Source organism: Eumetopias jubatus, unplaced genomic scaffold (genome assembly GCF_037043125.1).
Source record: "Eumetopias jubatus isolate StellerSeaLion01/CBP00866 unplaced genomic scaffold, mEumJub1_p1.0 scaffold_7, whole genome shotgun sequence".
NCBI classification, from domain to species: Eukaryota; Metazoa; Chordata; class Mammalia; order Carnivora; family Otariidae; genus Eumetopias; species Eumetopias jubatus.
In genome coordinates, this window is record NW_028274813.1 from 12483168 (window position 1) to 12502283 (window position 19116).

Below are 19116 nucleotides of genomic sequence, written 5' to 3' on the forward strand. Positions count from 1 at the left end.
AGGTGTCAGGATGAATCCCAGATTTCTTACTGAGCAGTCGAGTGGACGATGGTCTCATTTCCTGAAATGCTGAAGACACTGGGGAGAAAGCATTGAGAAGTGGCAATTAAGGGTGAAAGTTAGGGTTATAGTAGGAACTCTTTATTCAGTACTAACTCAAAAGAGATGTTTAAAAATATTGCCTTACTTCCTAATCTCCGATCCATGCCCTAGAGCACTCCACTACAACTTTTCCTAATCACAGGCCCTTGTCCCCTTTCATATGGGTCACTTTTCTGTCTCCTTGGCTTCTCAGTAATAGTCAAGACTTTTAATCACTCCCTCATTCTAAAGCGTTTAAAATACAGTATCTGACTTTAAGGAGCTTGTACATAATTAAAAAGGTGTTTTCAATTCAATGTGATCATACCCTCGATACAAGGTCCAATCTCCCTGTCCTCTAAGATCTGGTTATTAATTACCTGCATAGACGTGCTACGCCCTGGAGAGTCAGCTGCCATACCCCAAATTTCTTTGAATTTCAGAGTGAATTAGTTTGGGTTATCAATTGTATCTCTTTCTGTTCTAGGTTACACTGTGTCAACCCAGATGGAAACTTAGTTCCATTTCTTGCTTTCCACAAAGTGAAAAATATATTAGGTCAAGTTTTAGGGTTTTGTAACAGATTTGGGGGAGATGGTGAAGATTAACATTGTAGAAATATAAACAGCTAAAGAATTGATTATTATATATTTCTTTTTAAAAGTCCTTTGACTATTTTTGAAATTCAGACAGCAGTATTTTGTCAAATTGCCCTGGCTTGCTTTTTGTACTCCCTTTCCTCATGTTTTTCAGAAGAAAAAAAAAAAATCTTCCCATTTTCTTATCATTAAAATTTAACTTCAGCTCCAACTCTTTGCATGCATATCCAAGAATGGATTGCCGAGTTGAAGGGTAGAACGTGTCCTCCTCTGATTATTTTCCCTCATGGAATTGGGAGGAGAAGTGAATGTGTGGCATGGGCTTTTGAAGCAAGCAGAAGTTGTTCTCTGAATTATAAATGTCCTGTGATCCTACAATTCCATTTCTAGGGATAGGTCCTGTGACCACTTGTACTTTCCAAAGATGGTCAAAGCAGCGTCTCCCTTCCCACATGCTTTTCTGCAGTAGTGACCGTACCGGGCCCCCATCAAGGGCATTTAGACCTCATTCCTTCTACTCTGGAAAATAAGAATCAACCTATTTCTTAACTGATGAAGGGTGAGGTAATATACCCATTTGGGGGGATAATGGCATAGGCCCTTTATATAATACTTTTAAAACCCTTAAAGGAGGGCGCTTGTTGTGATGAGCACTGGGTGTTGTATGGAAGTGTTAAGTCACTAAATTCTACACCTGAAACTAAGATTGCACTGTACGTTAAACTAGCTGGAATATAAATAAAAACTTGGGAAAACAAAACAAAAAACTCTGAAAGGAAAGCAACAACGTTCCCTTTTCAAGACTGCTGCCACAATTGAAACACCTAAATTTGATTTCTACAGAACCTATTCTTCAGTGGGATCTTGGGACTATAATGACAAAAAGTGATATCACCCAAGTCTATCCACATGTGGTGGATCTCAAAGTGGCAAAGTGTCCGTGTGCCAATGATGTAGCATTACTTGGCTTCATTTTGAATGCAACATATAATGGTAAGTTCACCGTCTTTACTGAAAGCTAGAGGTGGAGTTTTGTATTTTGTAACAGTGAGGTTTCACTGGCAGAGCAAGTTAGATGCATAAACATAAGGGAGTGAAACGGTTTCTTAAAAATACCTGAGACTTTACTCTTCCTCACTTCCCCTTGTCTACCTGCAGGTGTGACTTCTGGCCATGTTCATAGTGACTGTAGTGTCTCTCCTAATTTCACGTATCCCCTGCCACCTCTCAATATGCTATTTCCTCTCCAAGATTATTCATTGCATTTCTAATCCATCTGCTATTCCTGCCACGTGTAAATAAGTATGTTCTAAGGCATCATAACATTATTTTATTTATTATGTATGTGTTTTTAGATTACTACGTAGTATTTGTAGCATCTTTACACATTTCAACTGCTAATGTATTATTGTAGTTGCTTTTCCTAGGTCATTGGTGACCTTCGAGTCCCTAACCCAATGAATGAAGAGGAAAATAAAAGAACTAAAAGATAAGAAACAAAATTTCATTACTCATAGATAGAGTGTGCATCCAAAAATCCGAAAGAACCAAGTAGTAGCCAAGCTATCAGCACAAATACGGAGTACTATGAAATTGAGGAATGAAATAACAACATCTAAAAACCACTCCACCAAAGACTAAAGATTATAACTTTTAAAAACCCTACTCAGAAAGTAACAAACCCCAAAAGGTACCTAGGAATAAACAAAGAAACAAAAGAGTTGTAGGGCCTGTTGGACAGAAATTATAAAACTTTAATGAAAGTCATAAAAAGACTAAAATAAATAAGATGTTTCTGTGCATGAACGGGAACTTCTACTATTGTGAAGATGTTAATTCTCTCCAGATTTATCAGTCAGTTCAATACAATTCCAAGAAAAACTACAGCAGTATTTTTTCGTGTGTCTGGAAATTGACAAGCCAATCCCCAAATTCATATGGGAGACTGAAACAATGTGAATAACATAATTTTAAAGAAGAACAAAAACTTGCCCTCCCATGACTTATTATAAAATAACAGATTCAGACAGTGTGCTTTGGTATGGGGATAAACAAATGGCCTCGCCCCAAATGTCTTTGAATTCCTAATGGCTCAGTTGTTTTGTGTTCTTTAGTTTTGAGAGCCTGCTTGTGCTGAACTGGTTTAGTTGGAAATTGTGTCTCGTCCCCCTCTGTGTCAACCAGATGGAAACTCAGCTCCTTTTCTAACTTTGTTTCGTGGATGCCAGGCTAGGACCCCCTCCTTCTCTCTCTACAAACCTGCCTGCCTTCTCTGAGCTACAGGAGAGGAGCCTTTCTCAACGTTCTTGCTCCAACCTGCCATGCAGCGGAGAGTCACGGGAGAGAGGAGGGGCAGCCTCCACTCCTTGGGATCTCACTCAACCTCTTGACTTCAGTCATATCTATATTGTTTTATTTCTTTAACCAAAATTACTTTTTGTAGATGGTGTTACATTTTCCACCTTCCCACTCTGTCTTCATTCCACTACAGACCAGTGTTTGGTTCTCGCCGCTCTTCTGAAACGTTTCTTTCCAAGATCACCCATGATCTCCATGTGGTCAGTTCCAGCAGCCAATTCTTCTCCTTTTTTTTTTTTTTTTTTAAGATTTATTTATTTTAGACAGCGCATGCGCGAGCTGGGGGCGGGGCGGAGAAAGAAGGAGAAGGAGGGGGCCGACTCCTCACTGAGTGGAACCTGCCCGCGGGGATTCATCTCACCGCCCCCCCCCCCCCCCCCCCCCCGAGATCCTGACCTGAGCCAAAATCAAGAGTTGGACGCTTAACCGACGGAGCCCCCCAGGCGCCCCCAGCGGCCGATTCTTTATCTTCATTCTTTCCCAGCAGCAGTTGATAAAATTGACCGCTCGCTCCTCGAAATACTTTATTCTCTTGGCTTGCTCCATACCACCTTTGGTTTTATCCTACCACACCGGTCGCTCCTTGGTTTTCTAGATGGGCTTCTCGTTGGTGTGATCCCTCAAGTGTTGTTGAACTCAGGACTTTGTCCTGGGCTCTCCTTCCTTAGGGAACCACTTCTCTCCCTGAGAAACTTAACCCAGTCCTTGGGTAGAAGTGCCGTCTCCAGGCCCGTGATTCTCGCATTTCTATGGCTGGTGCTGACTGCTCCTTGGAGACCAAACGCCTCTATTCAGTTGTCTGTTTTACTGAGATGCTTAATGAGCATCTCAAATACAGTAAGTCTGATCAAGAACTCTTGATTCATCTTCCTCTGAAATCTGTTTCTCTCCAGTATTCCTCATCCCAGTTCATATCCAGTTACTCAAAACTAAAATCTAAAACCCCTTCTTGACCACTCTTACTCTCACGACATTCCAGGACGGTGCTGTACCCAGTGTGCGTCCCGAGCGTGACCACTTCTCTCCTCTACTGAAATCTTAAATCAACCTTGGTTTTCCACGAGACTAATTCATAACTTCTTTTCTCTTTTAAATTTTATTTTATTATGTCATCATTAGTTTTTTTTAATTTTATTTATTTATTTGAGAGAGAGAATGAGAGAGAGAGAGAGAGAGTACATGAGAGGGGCGGAAGGTCAGAGGGAGAAGCAGACTCCCCGCCGAGCAGGGAGCCCGATGGGGGACTGGATCTCGGGACTCCAGGATCATGACCTGAGCCGAAGGCAGTCGCTTAACCAACTGAGCCACCCAGGCGCCCGTCATCATTAGTTTTTGATGTAGTGATCCGTGCTTCATTGTTTGGGTATAACACCCAGTGCTCCCTTTAATACAGCCCTCTTTAATACCCATCACCAGGCTAACCCATCCCAACTCCCTCCCCTCTAGAACCCTCAGTTTGTTTCTCAGAGTCCACAGTCTCTCATGATTCATCTCCACCTCCGATGCCCCCCCTTCATTTTTCTCCTCCTACTATCTTTTTTTTTACATATACTGTAATTTTTTTACATATACTGTAATTTTTTACATATACTGTATTATTTGTTTCAGTGGTACAGGTCTGTGATTCATCAGGCTTACACAATTCACAGCACTCACCATAGCACATACCCTCCCCAATGTCTATCACCCAGCCACCCCATCCCTTCCATCCCCCACCACTCCAGCTTAAATGGTCTCCCTATTTCTTTTCTTGGAGCAGTACAACCCACCTTCCATACAGCCGCCAGGGTGATCTTCTTGAATATAAACCAAATCACTTCCCTGCATCAAACACCCAGTGGCTTCCCTTTGGCCATTAGAATAAAATCCAAACTCTTCACAGTGGTCTACATCAGCTTCTGTAAGCCTGGGGTACAGTTCTGGTCATTTGTTATACAGAGGGGCTTGGAACTTAATTTGAGTCTAAAAGTATTAACCAGAATAAGGCATTTATTGCACTGCTTACTTCTCTATTAAATATTTCTAAACTCTGCAGGGGTTTGGTCATGTGATATCATGCGGGACACCAGTAGTCATCCCTACTTAGAATATAGGATAGTGTTATCTGTGGAACAGACTTAGTGCTTAGAAAGACAATGCTTGTCATTAACTTTCCTCTTCCTGGAAAAAGTCAATGATAACAACACTTCCTGCTACATCTTTCCCTACACGGAAAACAGCTGAGAGTGAAAATACACACTTCATGATGTGAGTGGTCCTACATTCAACTTTTTGAAACAGAGTATATGCATTAGATTATCAACCGTTTGTAGGTTCCCCCACTGCCCTCAATACTTATGCCTATGACTTCAGGTTAATAATTCTGTATTTAAAATGAAAGACTCTCAACATTCCTAGCCATGGCCAAAGAAAGGTGAGATCAAGGTATATGCAGTGTGTTCCGTCTTCTTTTATTAGGCTCTCATGGGGCGTTAGCAAATATTTTTTCTGTTTTTTAAACCACAAATGTTAAAGTAAATCAAACAGTTTCTTCCTCTTGGAATTTTAATTTTCTTCTTGGAGTTTTTAAAGTATTGACTAAGATTGTATTTCTGAAATAGGAATATATTTATGCTTACAAAAATACCATCAGAAAAGAAAAAACTCTTCCTCTACTCTCTTATGTTCAGTGAATGAGGTCTGTGAATTAACAAAGGCCGATTAGCAGGAAAAAAGGCATACAATTTTTATTAATATTTACATTCACAGGAGTTAACTGAGTAGAAGTGAAACTTGAGTGGTTAAACTTGGGGGCATAGATACCATTTAAGAAAAGACATAAGTTTGGGCTTCACGGGATGATAAATTATGGGGAAGTGACTAGGAAATATGTGGGGGGACTAATGAAAGAGAAGAGCTATTCTAATAAAGTCTGTTTATGCAAACTTGTCTCAGTGCTGACTCCCCTCCCATCTCTGGTGATGAGTGCTCTTCTCTTCCTGGTACAGGCGTGGGGAGGCACGTTTCCCAAAGGGAAATTTATGCTCTGCTTTTAGGCAGGTAAGGAGAGGGCAGAGAACTCTTCCTGAGTCTGTTGATTCTCAACTGCCTTCAGCTCAAAGTAATCCTTAAGCCAGAGTGGCATATTTTGGGGTGGCATATTCGGATCCCCTTCAATATAAAACAGAATCCTTAAACTTTAAATCATTTGGTTGGCTAAACTCCTACGTTAACCTGAAGTCACTTCATCTTTCCATTGCTTGGGAAGTGAGATCCCATCTGAGGGGAGGGGAGTTGAGGTGGGGCAGAGAATGGTTTGGAAAGTGTGGCAGATGAGCAGTCTGGCCCCAGAAGACTGAGCAGCATAGGAGTGGGTTACTAGGTTTGTAAACTTATCTAGACTTAACCTTCCTTTTTTCTCATATTAGGTATTTACATAGGCCTCAGCTTTTCTGGATTTTGGGATTACAATGATACCATGTGGTATAACCTGACTGATACAATCTATTCCCAACTTGGAGAAGGTAATTCCTCTAACTGTGCCTTCTTCAGGATCCCGTGTATATCAGCACTTGATCAGTATTGATGATATGTCTTTGCTTTGCTGGGGAGCTCACCTTTTCCTTACTTTTTAACCCCTGGTATGATTTCTTCCCTTAGAACACACAGAGCTTTCAGTGGTGGATATGGTTTTAACAAATCACTTTTTAGTTATCCTCACCTCTCTGGGCCTCTTTGTAAGTGGAGATCTCCGTTATCCGTCATCCTCTGTCTTAACGGTACGTGAATTGCCATTAAATATCTTCTGTAACATAAAGTGGAGATTCTTGATACTTGAGCTATGTGTGGTATATCTTGGAATTTAAATGCTTTTTCCATTTAAGAAAATGGAAGTGATTTTTCCCTTGCCTTCTAGTGTTGAATATATCCTTTGAAAATCGTGCTAGTTTTATTGCTGTACAAATTTATAGTAAGTTTTAAATATGTACATGTAGAAGATTATTTATCTATTTTATAGTTACATATGTTCCCAAAATACCTTGTGGTAACTTATAAAGCTAAATGTAGTATTACAAATTAACATAAATTAAAAAGTTAGTTTTGGGATTGAGAGAAGGGGAATATAAATTTTGGTGAGGATATATAATATGCATACCACAAAGTTCTTTTTTTTTTTTTAAAGATTTATTTATTTATTTTAGAAAGAGAAAGGGGAGGGGCAGAGGGAGAGGGAGAGAGAGAATCTCAGGCAGACTCCCCGCTGAGCACGGAGCCTGACAAGGGCTTGATCCCACGACCCTGAGATCATGACCTGAGCTGAAACCAAGAGTCGGACGCTCAACTGACTGAGCCACCCGGGTGCCTTTCATTACATGATTTTTTAAAAAATCTTAGATCCTTTCTGAAATTAAGTTCAAGTACAAATAAATTAATGAAATAGTGAAACGAAGCAAAGACCAAAGATGAAATCCCCAGAATATTATATAAACTATATTAGAGGCTGGTTTTAGTGTGTGACGCTCCAAATTGCTGGGATACAAAAAGCATCATTTCCTTTAGAATAATTCAAATTGCTATGTTTTGTTATGACTTCTGATATGCAAGCCAAAATTAAAGTGTTCTTTTTTTTCTTGTAGTTTACAAGGGCAGACTTTTGTGGTTTCGAAAGGGTAAGAAGCTTTAAATTCCCAAGGGTTGGTTAGAAGATAGGTATTTCCTCGATGACCTAAGAGATGAGGTGCAAGAGAAGAATCCACAACATAGATCATTCCTGTTACTATGATCTGATTTACAGTTTGAATTTAGACATGTTTCCAGCAAACATTAAGCAATGATCTCCCCTTCTGTTTCAAAGGAAGAAGTGCCTCTCCTTGTTCAGAGGCCGCCCCCACCCCTTCTTTGTATGTTCTGTCCGGATTGTTGTTGTTGTTGAGGTGTATTCTGCACGATGGCATCCAGCTGGAAAGAGAGTGGAGACTGAAATTTGGCTAACATTTCTCTCCCCAGTCCACCTACTCCCATGTGGGTCTGTGCCTACCTGGAGAAAGGCTAGCCACAGCTCTGCTTCTGGCCTTTGGGGGAGGCAGGGGGCGGGGATTGGGGATTGTTCCATCAGTTTTTTTTTTTTTTTCTTTCCTCTCTATTACAAAGTCAAGTTTTGTTGATTCAACTAGGTCATTCCCATGAACACATAAGCATGCTTCAATTTGTAAACCACAACAAAATTACGATTTTTCCTAGCCTTTTGCCATGTCCCTTCCCCCGTCCATCCTCATACAGTCCTGTGGGCACACACCCAGGTGGGCACACAAATGCTCACTCACACCATCTAGAAGGAAGGAGCATTTATGTCTTAGGGCACAAATGGGATCAACTTCTTGCCATTCTAATTGGAGGAAATGTGAAGCAGAGAACCAGGGAGGCCAGGCAGTCAAAATTGATGGACATTAGAAAGAACAGGGGGAAGCACCTGTCAAAATAGAACCCCAAACCTAGCTCAACTCTATCATTCAAGAATGAGGGTGAAGAAAAGAAATTTGCACAGATAAGACATTAGGAGAGTTTACCACCCAGAGACCCCCATGAAGGAGTGGGGTGCCAGCAACAGTGACGGAGCTAGAATGTGAGCTCTCAGCTTGAACAGAGGCAGGCACCTGGTCCGTGATCTCCACTCTGGGATCTGTGTCTAGCATGGTGCCTGGCACAAGGTAGGCACTTACTAAATATTTGTTCAAAGAATGGAGTTGGTATAAAAAGCAACAGTTACAAATTTTGTGTTTCGTACTTGGGTGGAACCAAAACTCCAGATAATACAAGGAGGAATGGAGATAATTTTCAGTGAATCACCAAACCATTTTAAGATCCTTGTTTGGTAGGAGAATCAATATGCAGAATAATTTTGGAATTTGACAAAAAAATGTATAGTTCCACACAAATGATAAAGTTTAAAGGATAATTACCGTAAAAGAAAAAGAAATGTAAACTAAAGCTTCCAACCCACCAGAGGAAGGAAAAAAGGATTAAAGAATAATCCATCGGTTCCCACAAAAAGCAAGAAAGGAGGAAAACAGATGCAAAGATAAAAGAATGGAAAACCAACTATAAAGTAAGATGCCAGAAATCAATCCAAATATATCAGCTAAAACTAAATCACCTAAAAAGTGATAAAGAGACAAAGGAGACTATAACCTGAGCTTTGTTCCTTACCCCTCAGCTCCCATTAACTTCCATTTCCTGTCCACCTGTCTGTTAAGTCAAGGGTGTTGGGGATGCCGGACAGGTGGACTCCACTCGAAGCCCAAGCTTTGAAGAACCCTACTGAGGATACCTGGCACGTCTTTCCTCTCATGGGTCATGTGAGAACAAGGCATTTGGCCACACAGACATGTAGGTGGAGGACTAGAAGGTGGGGGCTCCTGGAGAGAGCTTGGCTTGCAGAGCTCTGGGAACCCCACAGAGAAGGTTTCTGTCAACCTTGAAAGAGAGGCTGGTCTCCTGGAGAGAAGCCCAGTGGGAAGGCTCTATTCTCCCTGCATCTCAGGTGAACAAGTTGAAGGAGACCAAAGCAAGGAAACCTCTTTCTGGTTCTGAGGTGAGGTGGGAATGGCAGCCCAGAGGTGGGGAGACCTCTTGGCCTTCTGTCACTCCGATATTACTACATTCTGAGGTGTTCCTCAAACCAGACCTGAGCACTCTCTTGAAAATACATCTGAGCCAGCCCAGCATCCTGAGAGCATAAGATCATTAGAATCAGAACATACACCAGAGTTGCTGATAGAGAAGACAACAACTGAACAAGAACAGCAGAATTTAATCAATCAACTTCTTTAACAATGATCCAATGAACACCTCTTATGTGGTTCCTGTTATTGGGCACTGAGATATTAGCCAGAAAAAAAAAAGACCACTAATATTTCTTAGCTTAGGGTTTCAAGTGCCACATAAAAATACCTTCTGGGACTAAATACCACAAATTGCGATGAAAAATGGAATAAATTGAAGGATAGAATAGCCACTGTTTAGATGCAGATAAATGGCAGAGAAGATGAAGAGGAAGAAACTTCTCAGACTATCTAGGAAAGATGAGTAAAAATCACTGGGGCAAAGATAAGTCTTTGAGGATAATCCAGGTCTAGAGGAGAGAGAATTTTTGGAAGGAATAAAAAAGGAACGGATAGAAGACAGACAATAATAACACAAAGAATAGAAAAAGATTATACTGAAATTAAGAAAGATCCAAGACTATCTATTGAAAAGTCCCACTAAATCCTGGAAGAATTGATAAAGATGTATGCATAGGCATATCCTAATAATATTTCTGAATTTGAAGGAGAAGGGGAAAATATTACAAGTTTCCAAACAGAAAAGGCAAATATATGTCACTGGTATTAGATTTCACTTATACAACAGAAGCTGGAAAATAGGAAAACCCACATCTACAGACTATCAAGACAAAGGGACCAAAGTCCAAAAATCCTATTACCAGCCAAGAGATTATTCATCTTTAAGACTGAGAAAGAATTCGGAGAGTACATCACCCAGTTATCCCAGCTAAGGAAAATACTCAAGACAGAACTTGAACAAAATAAACCAATGAGCACAGATATTGGGAAGTTAAAGAGATGAGCCAACAGTGATGAGCAATGGTTTCTCTCATTTTATCTAGTATCTACGTTTTCCGTCTATACAGATCAAAGTGGAGTGCTTGATGAAGATCTTGAGACAGAGAGAACATGTTGTAAGGGAAATTAGAATTTTCAACGTCTAAAGATTATTATTTTTAAATAGTAACACATTCCCCATAGTTAAAAACCAAAAAGGTTGTATAAAGATCTACATTGAGAAGTCTCACTCGCTCCTGTGTATATATTCACCCTGTTTCTGCCCCTCCCCTCCATCTTTTATCTTCTCAGTGATTTTCAAATGTAAATTTAACTAATTATGAATATAAAATGTCCTCTCTTATACTAATATTCTAAATATGTACGTACCTGTTGTTTTCATGTAGCAACGTATTGGCGGGATAATTCCATATTAGTACATAAAGAATGGCCTTTTTCCCCCCTTCTTTCTTTATAGCTGTAAGTATTCCATTTTGTGGACCTCCTAGAGTTGACCTAACCTGTTCCATATTGATGGATAGTTGGGTAGTTTTGTAATCTTTTGCTATTACAAACAATGTTGCCATTAATAATTTTGTACATGGCAGGTTTGTAATCCAAGTATATGGGTATAATACATTTCTAGAACTTGGACTGGCAGATCAATTAATAAATACTTAGACACTGAATAAATACGCAAATTATTCTTCATAGAGGTTTTTACTATTTGCAAGGATATTGTAATAAATCTTCTTGAGCTAAAATATATCAGCAAAACTCAGGGGGTTTTGGTAGTGATGAGAGGGGGGAAAATCAAGTATTCCAAAATAGCAAAGTAGTGTGGCAGGGCAGGAAAGGGAACAAGTTAACTTTTTCTTAAAAGCATAGGGATTTATCTTTAGATAAGAACTTCTTTATAATGATTGAAGGAAAGATGGTAGGAATGGAATATATGTGGCTATTTGGGTAGGAAGTTGAAGGAGTTAATACTTGATGATTTATTCATTCACTTATTCATTCAACAAATATTAGCTGAGCACTTGCTATACGCCATGCCTGTTTCAACAAGGGGGATTCTATCTGTGGAATAAGACGGATGAAGTCCTTTCTAGTCTCCTGTGGCCTACCACTCTATTGAAGGAGGTAGACTTCAAACAGGTTCATAAACAAATGCATAATGTGTCTGCAGATTGTAATTTGGGCTTGTTGACATGAGAGCAGGCAAGAGAAATAGGGAGTGAAGAAGAGATAATCCAGTATTTTAAACAGGGTGATTCTAGCAGGCCTTCCAAGGAGGTGAAGTTTAAACAGAAACTCAAATGACCTCTAGGAATGATTTTAACAAAGCATGTCCAGAAAGAGGTAATAAGAAGTGTGAAGGCCCTCAATTGGGAACTTGTCATGAGGCGAAGTCTGTTAGTCTCCCCAGTCTGTTCCATGGGCATAGCAGGGACTTGAGGTCAGTTCTTTAAGGATACAATTCAAACTCTTGTGAGACGTACAAAAGCCTTCCCAGTCAGAGCCTTCCTCACCTTCTTCAGCCTTGTCCCATCTACTCTTACCACAAACTATCCTCACCAGCCATAGTAAACACTTGCCTTCCGCCTTCCGTGAGATGAGCCAACACTTCCGGCACCTTGACTCCATTGTATAAGATGTTTTATCGTCTCAGCAGGCTCTCCCTCCTTCTCCTTTGGATTTCACTTGGAGAATTTCTCCTCATTCCTCACGAATCCCTGCCCTGACCACCAGGGTGCCCTTCCTGTGCAATCTCCAAAGCTTTCAACACTACTTCCTCTCATTCACCACCCTCACCTTCCTCTGTCTGAGTGGCCCACTAACCAGCCTCCTGAGACTTGAGGTGTCATGTCAAGGACTGTCTTATCTGCCATCGTATGCGAGTAAGGTACCACGCCACCTTGCAGATTGGGGGTCTCAGTAAATATTTGCGGAATCAGTGTATGAGTAAATGGAGACCGAGAGCCACATCTTGCACTGTCTTATTAGCCATGTCACAATGAACTTTGAACCAGCTTTATCACCCTCTGGACCTCAACTGCTTCATTTTAAAATGGGCATAACAATACTTACGTGTCGGGTGAAGTGATTAAGTCATGTCACATAAGAACAACCTCCACACGGTTCGTGATACAAAATCCAACTATTAGAAAAATAGTTGGATTCTCGCCCCTACACGGATAGTCAGAACCTTCTGAAGGCAAACGATAGAAACCAAACTAAAAGTGATTTTAGCAAAGGAGAAGCTATTGGCTCATATAAGTAGGGAATTCAAGGTGGCGATGGATCCATCTTCCAGACAGACTGGATTTAGTGCCTAATAGATGTCTGTAGGACGCTGTCTTTTCCGCGTTTGGGTCTCTTTTCCTCTAAATTAGCTTCATTCTCAGTTGGTTTTCTCCAATTGTTAGTAGGAATAGGCACCAGGTTTTGATGTTGTCAGTTTAGTAGTAGAGAATGAGCTATTCTTTCCCTGGAGCTCTGGGAGGTCTGGGCTGACTCATTAACCTGACTTGGATCATGTTCTCATTCCTGACCAATCTCTGCATCCTGAGCTCATCCTGGGAATGAGGCCAACCTGGTCAGCTTAAATTATTCCCAAGGATATTCACTGGACTTTTACCAGTTTGCTTCCAGGTAGGAAAAACACAAGGACTCTAAAAAGAAAGAAAAGGAATAAATCAAGGCCTAATAAAAATTCTAGATCAATTGCCTGGATATTATAATGATAATTACGGTATGCTGCAAACCTAAAGATTTACATAAGAACTCTAAAGGTTCATTTGATGTAACAGCTTAGCCTGAAGATACTGCACCATTCAAATAAATTGTTGTCCATTCCATTTTGAAGTGCTTTTTTTGTTTGGAAGTTTTATCGAGATATAATTCACATAGCACACAATTCACCCATTTAAAGTATGCAGTTCAATGGCCTCTGGTACAATCACAGAGTTGTGTAACCATCACCACAATCTATTTTAGGACATCTATTTAAAAGACTTTTAATGCACAGATTATAGAGACTTTATTGCTGGTCTACAAAAACGCAAGGTCTTCCTTTTGTCTCAACAATGCTTTGAACACGGGACTCTTGCTATAACAAAACCATCTTCAACCTCTCACACATAATTCATATCCAACATATACAATCTATAAACATGTGACCCATCATGACTGTGGTAACTGCCTGACAGCTTCTCGTAGCTCCAGAATGACAGTCTTATATGACCGACCCCAGCATCTGTCACCAACAGAGGCCAATTCAACATGAAGTTTCTTTCCTTTTTATTCCTTTCATGTGTGTTGTTCAAAATGCATATTCTTGTCCCTTGCCCTCACTCTACAACCTTTTCCTTTGTTGGCATACAATTTTCCCCCTTTATTTGCCTCCCATTCCTAAACTATCATACTTTAGAATTTTTTTATTAAGTTTTTCAATTTTATACCTTAAGTCTACCTATTCCCTAAATGATATTTTTATTTCTTCATTTATTCGTGTAGGTTGACTATGTCAAAGGAAAATTGTGGTATAATGAAAAATGTTTTGCTAACAGAGAACACTTTGAAGGTAAATTGAGAAGAGATATAAACAGGCTTTTTTTTCAACATAGATGGCATATAAAGATTAAGTAAAATGACATAAAATAAAAATAGGATAAAGTAGAAAGGTAGGCTTGCTTTATATAAGTCAATGGCCTAAAACTGAGGGGAAAAATTAAGTCTGAGACAATAGGCACGCTCTGTTATAAGTGCAAAAAAAATTGCATTTGTGTATACTTAATTAATGATAGTTTAGAAATATAGATACTGCTTGTAATTTCTGTACCTTTATGTTTTATAGTTGATTATGTTACTATCACCTTTGAGAGAAACAGGACTCTAAGTGAGGTATGGTATTAAATATTTTATTTTATTTTTTAAAGATTTTATTTATTTATTTGAGAGAGAGTGAGAGAGAGCGCACACAATCGGGGGGAGGGGCAGAGGGAGAGGGAGAAGCAGACTCCCCTGTTGAGCACGGAGCCCAGTGCAGGACTCGATCCCAGGACCCTGAGATCATGACCTGAGCTGAAGTCAGACGTTTAACCAACTGAGCCACGCAGGTGCCCTTGGTATTATTTTAAAAGGTAAGAAATTTTATTTCTTGGATTGTTTCATGGATTGTTATTCACCTAAAAGATGGCAATTCTACAGGCTCAAAGCCTTCATCCCTCTTTGCACCCAGTTGTGCCTCTACTTGGGTTTAGTGGCAGTTACCTAGTGATGTTAAACCCGGACCTATACAGTAGTTCTAGAAAAACAACCCACGCCAGAAAGAGATGCTTTGCAGCGTTTTCTGGACTCCCATTCCCAGAAGAGAAGCATAGACATCAAAGAGTTATCACTATTATTTGTGGTCAGACGGGACAACACAGTGGTTTGCCAGTTTGTTTGCTTAAGATAACTGATTAGAACTTACATTTTTTAAAAAATGGCATTAACTTTTCCTTTCTCTTTCTGTAGTCAAGCTCTTGTTTTTATACCAAAGAACCATTTCACGAATGGTTACCTTGCTTACCTCATATTTTAAAAGGAATGAAATCTTTTCCTTCAACTGTGATAACATTTCTTGTTGACCAAGAGCATAGTGCCGGAATTTACCTCTTCTCCAGCCAAGTAGGCCATAAGGTGATTGCTCTTGATGATACAACAATGAAAATTTATCTTAGCAAACATTTATTTCCAAAGTCTTTTTTATCTGTAGCAGTAGAAGTTGGTAAAATTAGATACAGCAAAATTATTTATGGTTAATAATATAGTTTAAGGCACTCTAGAGATTTCTTGCCTCTGCTGGTCATTCAGTTTGATGAAAGTGGAAAATAGGATGCTCTTTTCATAGTGACTCTTCTTTGCTTATGCTCCAGGAGAATATAAGCTGAGCTTGGTTTATATAAAGTTAAGGTTCCATTAGATAGTTTAAAGGAACAAAAAATGGAACTAGCCTTAGACTCGTAATTTTAGGGGAGAAAAAAATTGTTGTTCTCTACCCTCCTTTGTTCAGTGATTGGGGCCCTGCAAACTAAACTGATAAAAGACAGATCAACAGGAGAAGAGAAAACGATTTATGCATGCAGCGTACATACACATGGGTGGAAATCAGTAAGGAGAAACTCTAGAAGGTGGTTAAATTTGGGGGCTATATATCATCTTAATAGTTTAAGGGGACAGTTGAGAAAGGCACTTATGGAAAAACAAGTGAAAAGATAATGGGTTATCAAGGGAGCAAACAGGCGATAAGAAAGTTTGTGATAATGTTTGTTTATACAGGTATGAGTGGTTTTCCCATCTCCTCAGGGCCATAAAACTCCCCAGGAGGAGGGAATTGGGGTAGGTTTTATTTGCATTCTCCCTTCTGGGAGTAGATCTGTTCTGAAGAAGAATTAATGGTAGCCTTATTTCTCAGAAGTTCCTGCTTTTAGTCAGAAAAGGAAAGGCTTTTTTTCTGCATCTGTTGAATCTTAAACGTCTGCAGCTAACGATAATCTCTATACCACAGTGGCATATCTTGAGGTACACATTCTGACCCCCTACAGCATCGTGATCCAATAGAACTGGAATGTAGCCCAGGCAACCACACTTAAAAAGGTAGTTTGCCATCACAGTTGTAAGCATGGGCGGTGGAGTCTGTCTTTGGAGTTCAGCAGTGGTTCTATAATAAAACTTTCCCATGCCATTTATTAGAGAAGCTTGGACGAATTTAATTTAATCTCCTGAACTTCCTGTTCAACATTTACAAAATGGACACATAAGGCAGGGGGAGGCCTTTGTTCTCAAAGACATATTGATGGTTGTTAATCCTTCCAGTTCTATGCTGTGTTAATGGATGTGTCCCTACCTTAATCAAAACCCAAGTAACAGGAAACACAAGAAATTGTAACATAGTCTAAGTAATATTAATGGTAATATTCTTCTGATTTGTTCATGGTTTGCTTCTCTATTTCTAGAAAAGCACCATTGCCTCTGTGAGCATCCTAAAAAATAACAAGCCAGGATTAAAACCAAAATTTCCACTTTTCGTATTTCCTTCATCATTCTCTTCTCCTGTTGGAATGGTATTCCATCCACGAAGCCATTTTCTGTATGCTTATGGTAATCAGGTACGTACACATGAAATTTCATGCTCTAGTGTAGGTGTGAATCATTCACTTATTCTATGGTGAGTGGTTGTACATCAGGTAAAGAACAGAGTCACTCTGATGATCAGGGAGGTCAAAGGCCCAGTGAAGAGAGAATGAGAGGAGAGGAATTAGTGACAGCAATAGAAACATATCTTTTGCAAAGTTTTGGTGAAAAGTAGAGCAGTGAAATGCAGCAATGGTAGCGGAAGGAAGGGAGGTCAAGAGAAGATTAAGAGACAGAAGGAATTAGGCTGTGCTGATGGGAATTATTCAGGAGAGAGAGAAAAACTGATGGTGCAGGTGAGAGAGAGAGAGAGGAAGAGTTGCTGGAGTGACATTTCTAAGTAGGTGAGAGGAGATGCAATCTATGAACTAGAAGACAGGTTGGTCTTAGGAGCTCCTATAGTAAAAGGAAGAAGGGAGAGTTTTTGGATTCCAAAGCTGATAATTGGGTAGATGTAATGGAAGGGTGTGGGAATTTACCTTTTATTTTTCTCAAAAAAATCAAAATTATTATTTGAGAGTGAGGATGGAGGAGTGTTAGGCATTTGAAAAAAGAGAACAGAGTGAAATAATTGCCCCGGGGGTGGGGGGTGGGGGGTGGGAGAGTGGACTGACTGAGGGAAGTCAGTATGATTGCTTATGCTTTGTGCTTATGAACTCCAAGTGCGACCAATTCAGCATTATTGAATATTCTTCTCTGTGTTGAGTTGTGGGAGTCCATACATAGTGGAAAAGACAGTTGTATTTAACCACAGTTGGAGTTTTACCAAGGAATTATTAAGAAGTAAAAGAGTACACAGAAAGGAATGCAATAAGACAAAGAAAAAAAATTAAGAAATCAAAGGCATGAATATTAAAAAGTCATTAACAAACTATTTACTTGCAGAAAATATGATTGCCCATATAGAAAATTTAAAAGATACATACAAATTATTAAAAGAAGCAGAAAAGTTAAACAATGTGGAAGGGCAAGTCAATTTCATCTCTGCACATGATCAACAAATATAAAAGCATAATTTTTATGACATTATTTACAATAGCAAAAACAAAACAAAGCAAAATGACATACAAAAAAACTGTGAAGTGGGGCACTTGGCTGGCTCAGTCGGTGGAGTATGTGACTCTTGATCTCAGGGTTGTGAGTTCAAGCCCCACGTTGGGTGTAGAGATTACTTAAAAATAGTACCTTTAAACAAAACTATACATAAGAATAAATCTAAGATTCCTAAGATCTATATGTAGAAAATTATAAACTTTATTGAAGGACATTTAAAACTTTATAAAGAAATGGGTATAAACATACTTAGGGATAGGAAAACTTGTCTTATAATTTCTTCCTCAAATTAATCTATATCTAATACAACTTTAATCAAAATCTCAAGGCTTGTTGTAGGGTTTAAGTTAATTCTAAAGTATATATGGTATATGTCAATTCTACCTCAGTTTTTAAAAAATGTAAATAAAGCAAAAAAAGAGTATATACGGAAAAACAAAAGACCAAGAATAACCAAGACACTTAGAAAGAAGAATACGGATGAGGGATCTGCATTACCAGATATTCACACTTTTTAAAAAGTTGTAGTAATTATGATACTGTGGTTTTGACTCAGGAACAGTGGAATGAAATAGAAAGCCCACGAATAGCCCCATCATATCTAGAATGTTGATAGAAGCCAAAAATTGTTTGACTCTTCTGAGGGAAAAAGAAGAGATTGCTCAAAACGGGATGGGAAATATTGGTTACACAGGGAAAATGTTGAAATACATACCCACACTGCAGCATACATCAAGTCCAACTCCTAATGGATTAATAATTTAAATATAAAAACTTCTAAAGGAAAATATAAGTGAATATCTTTCTTAAATCAAGGTGGGGAAAGCATTTTAAAACAAGACTTTAAAAAAAACAGTAACCATAAAAAAAAAATAGCATCACTTTCATTAAAAAGAATTCTGGGTCTGCAAGATGGCAGATTAAGAAGGTTTAGGCCTTTGTTCTCCCACACACATTGAGTCAGCAACAATATACAGATCAGAGTACCTTTGCAAAAACTCTAGAGACCAGTTGATTAGCTACAGCACCCCAACCAATGCAAACCAAAAAGGGATTCTAATAAAAGGAGCAGGAAAATTTGCCCATCTGTGCCCTACCTCCAGCCACGCTAGTGTGGCACAACCAGGAGGAATCCTCCTGCTCAAGGGATTCTCAAGGGATAGAAACAAGAGTGGACCTTGCATGCAACACTCTGGCTTGTCTGAGGGCTACTCAAGGGACTGGTTTCTATCTTGCCTAACCCAGAGCACTGACAGGACTTGTTT

At 39.4% G+C, this 19116-nt stretch overlaps 1 protein-coding gene across 1 annotated transcript in view; it reads left to right on the forward strand.

Moving 5' to 3' along the window:
* The window catches only part of CATSPERB (catsper channel auxiliary subunit beta), a 106804-nt gene that overhangs the window by 20927 nt on the left and 66761 nt on the right, over positions 1–19116 (forward strand). The window contains exons 6-13 of the mRNA XM_028102368.2: positions 1524–1673; positions 6446–6541; positions 6678–6796; positions 7655–7687; positions 14138–14204; positions 14478–14524; positions 15140–15304; positions 16621–16773. Coding sequence (XP_027958169.1) covers positions 1524–1673; positions 6446–6541; positions 6678–6796; positions 7655–7687; positions 14138–14204; positions 14478–14524; positions 15140–15304; positions 16621–16773 — 830 coding nt within the window. The remainder of the gene's footprint in view (positions 1–1523; positions 1674–6445; positions 6542–6677; positions 6797–7654; positions 7688–14137; positions 14205–14477; positions 14525–15139; positions 15305–16620; positions 16774–19116) is intronic.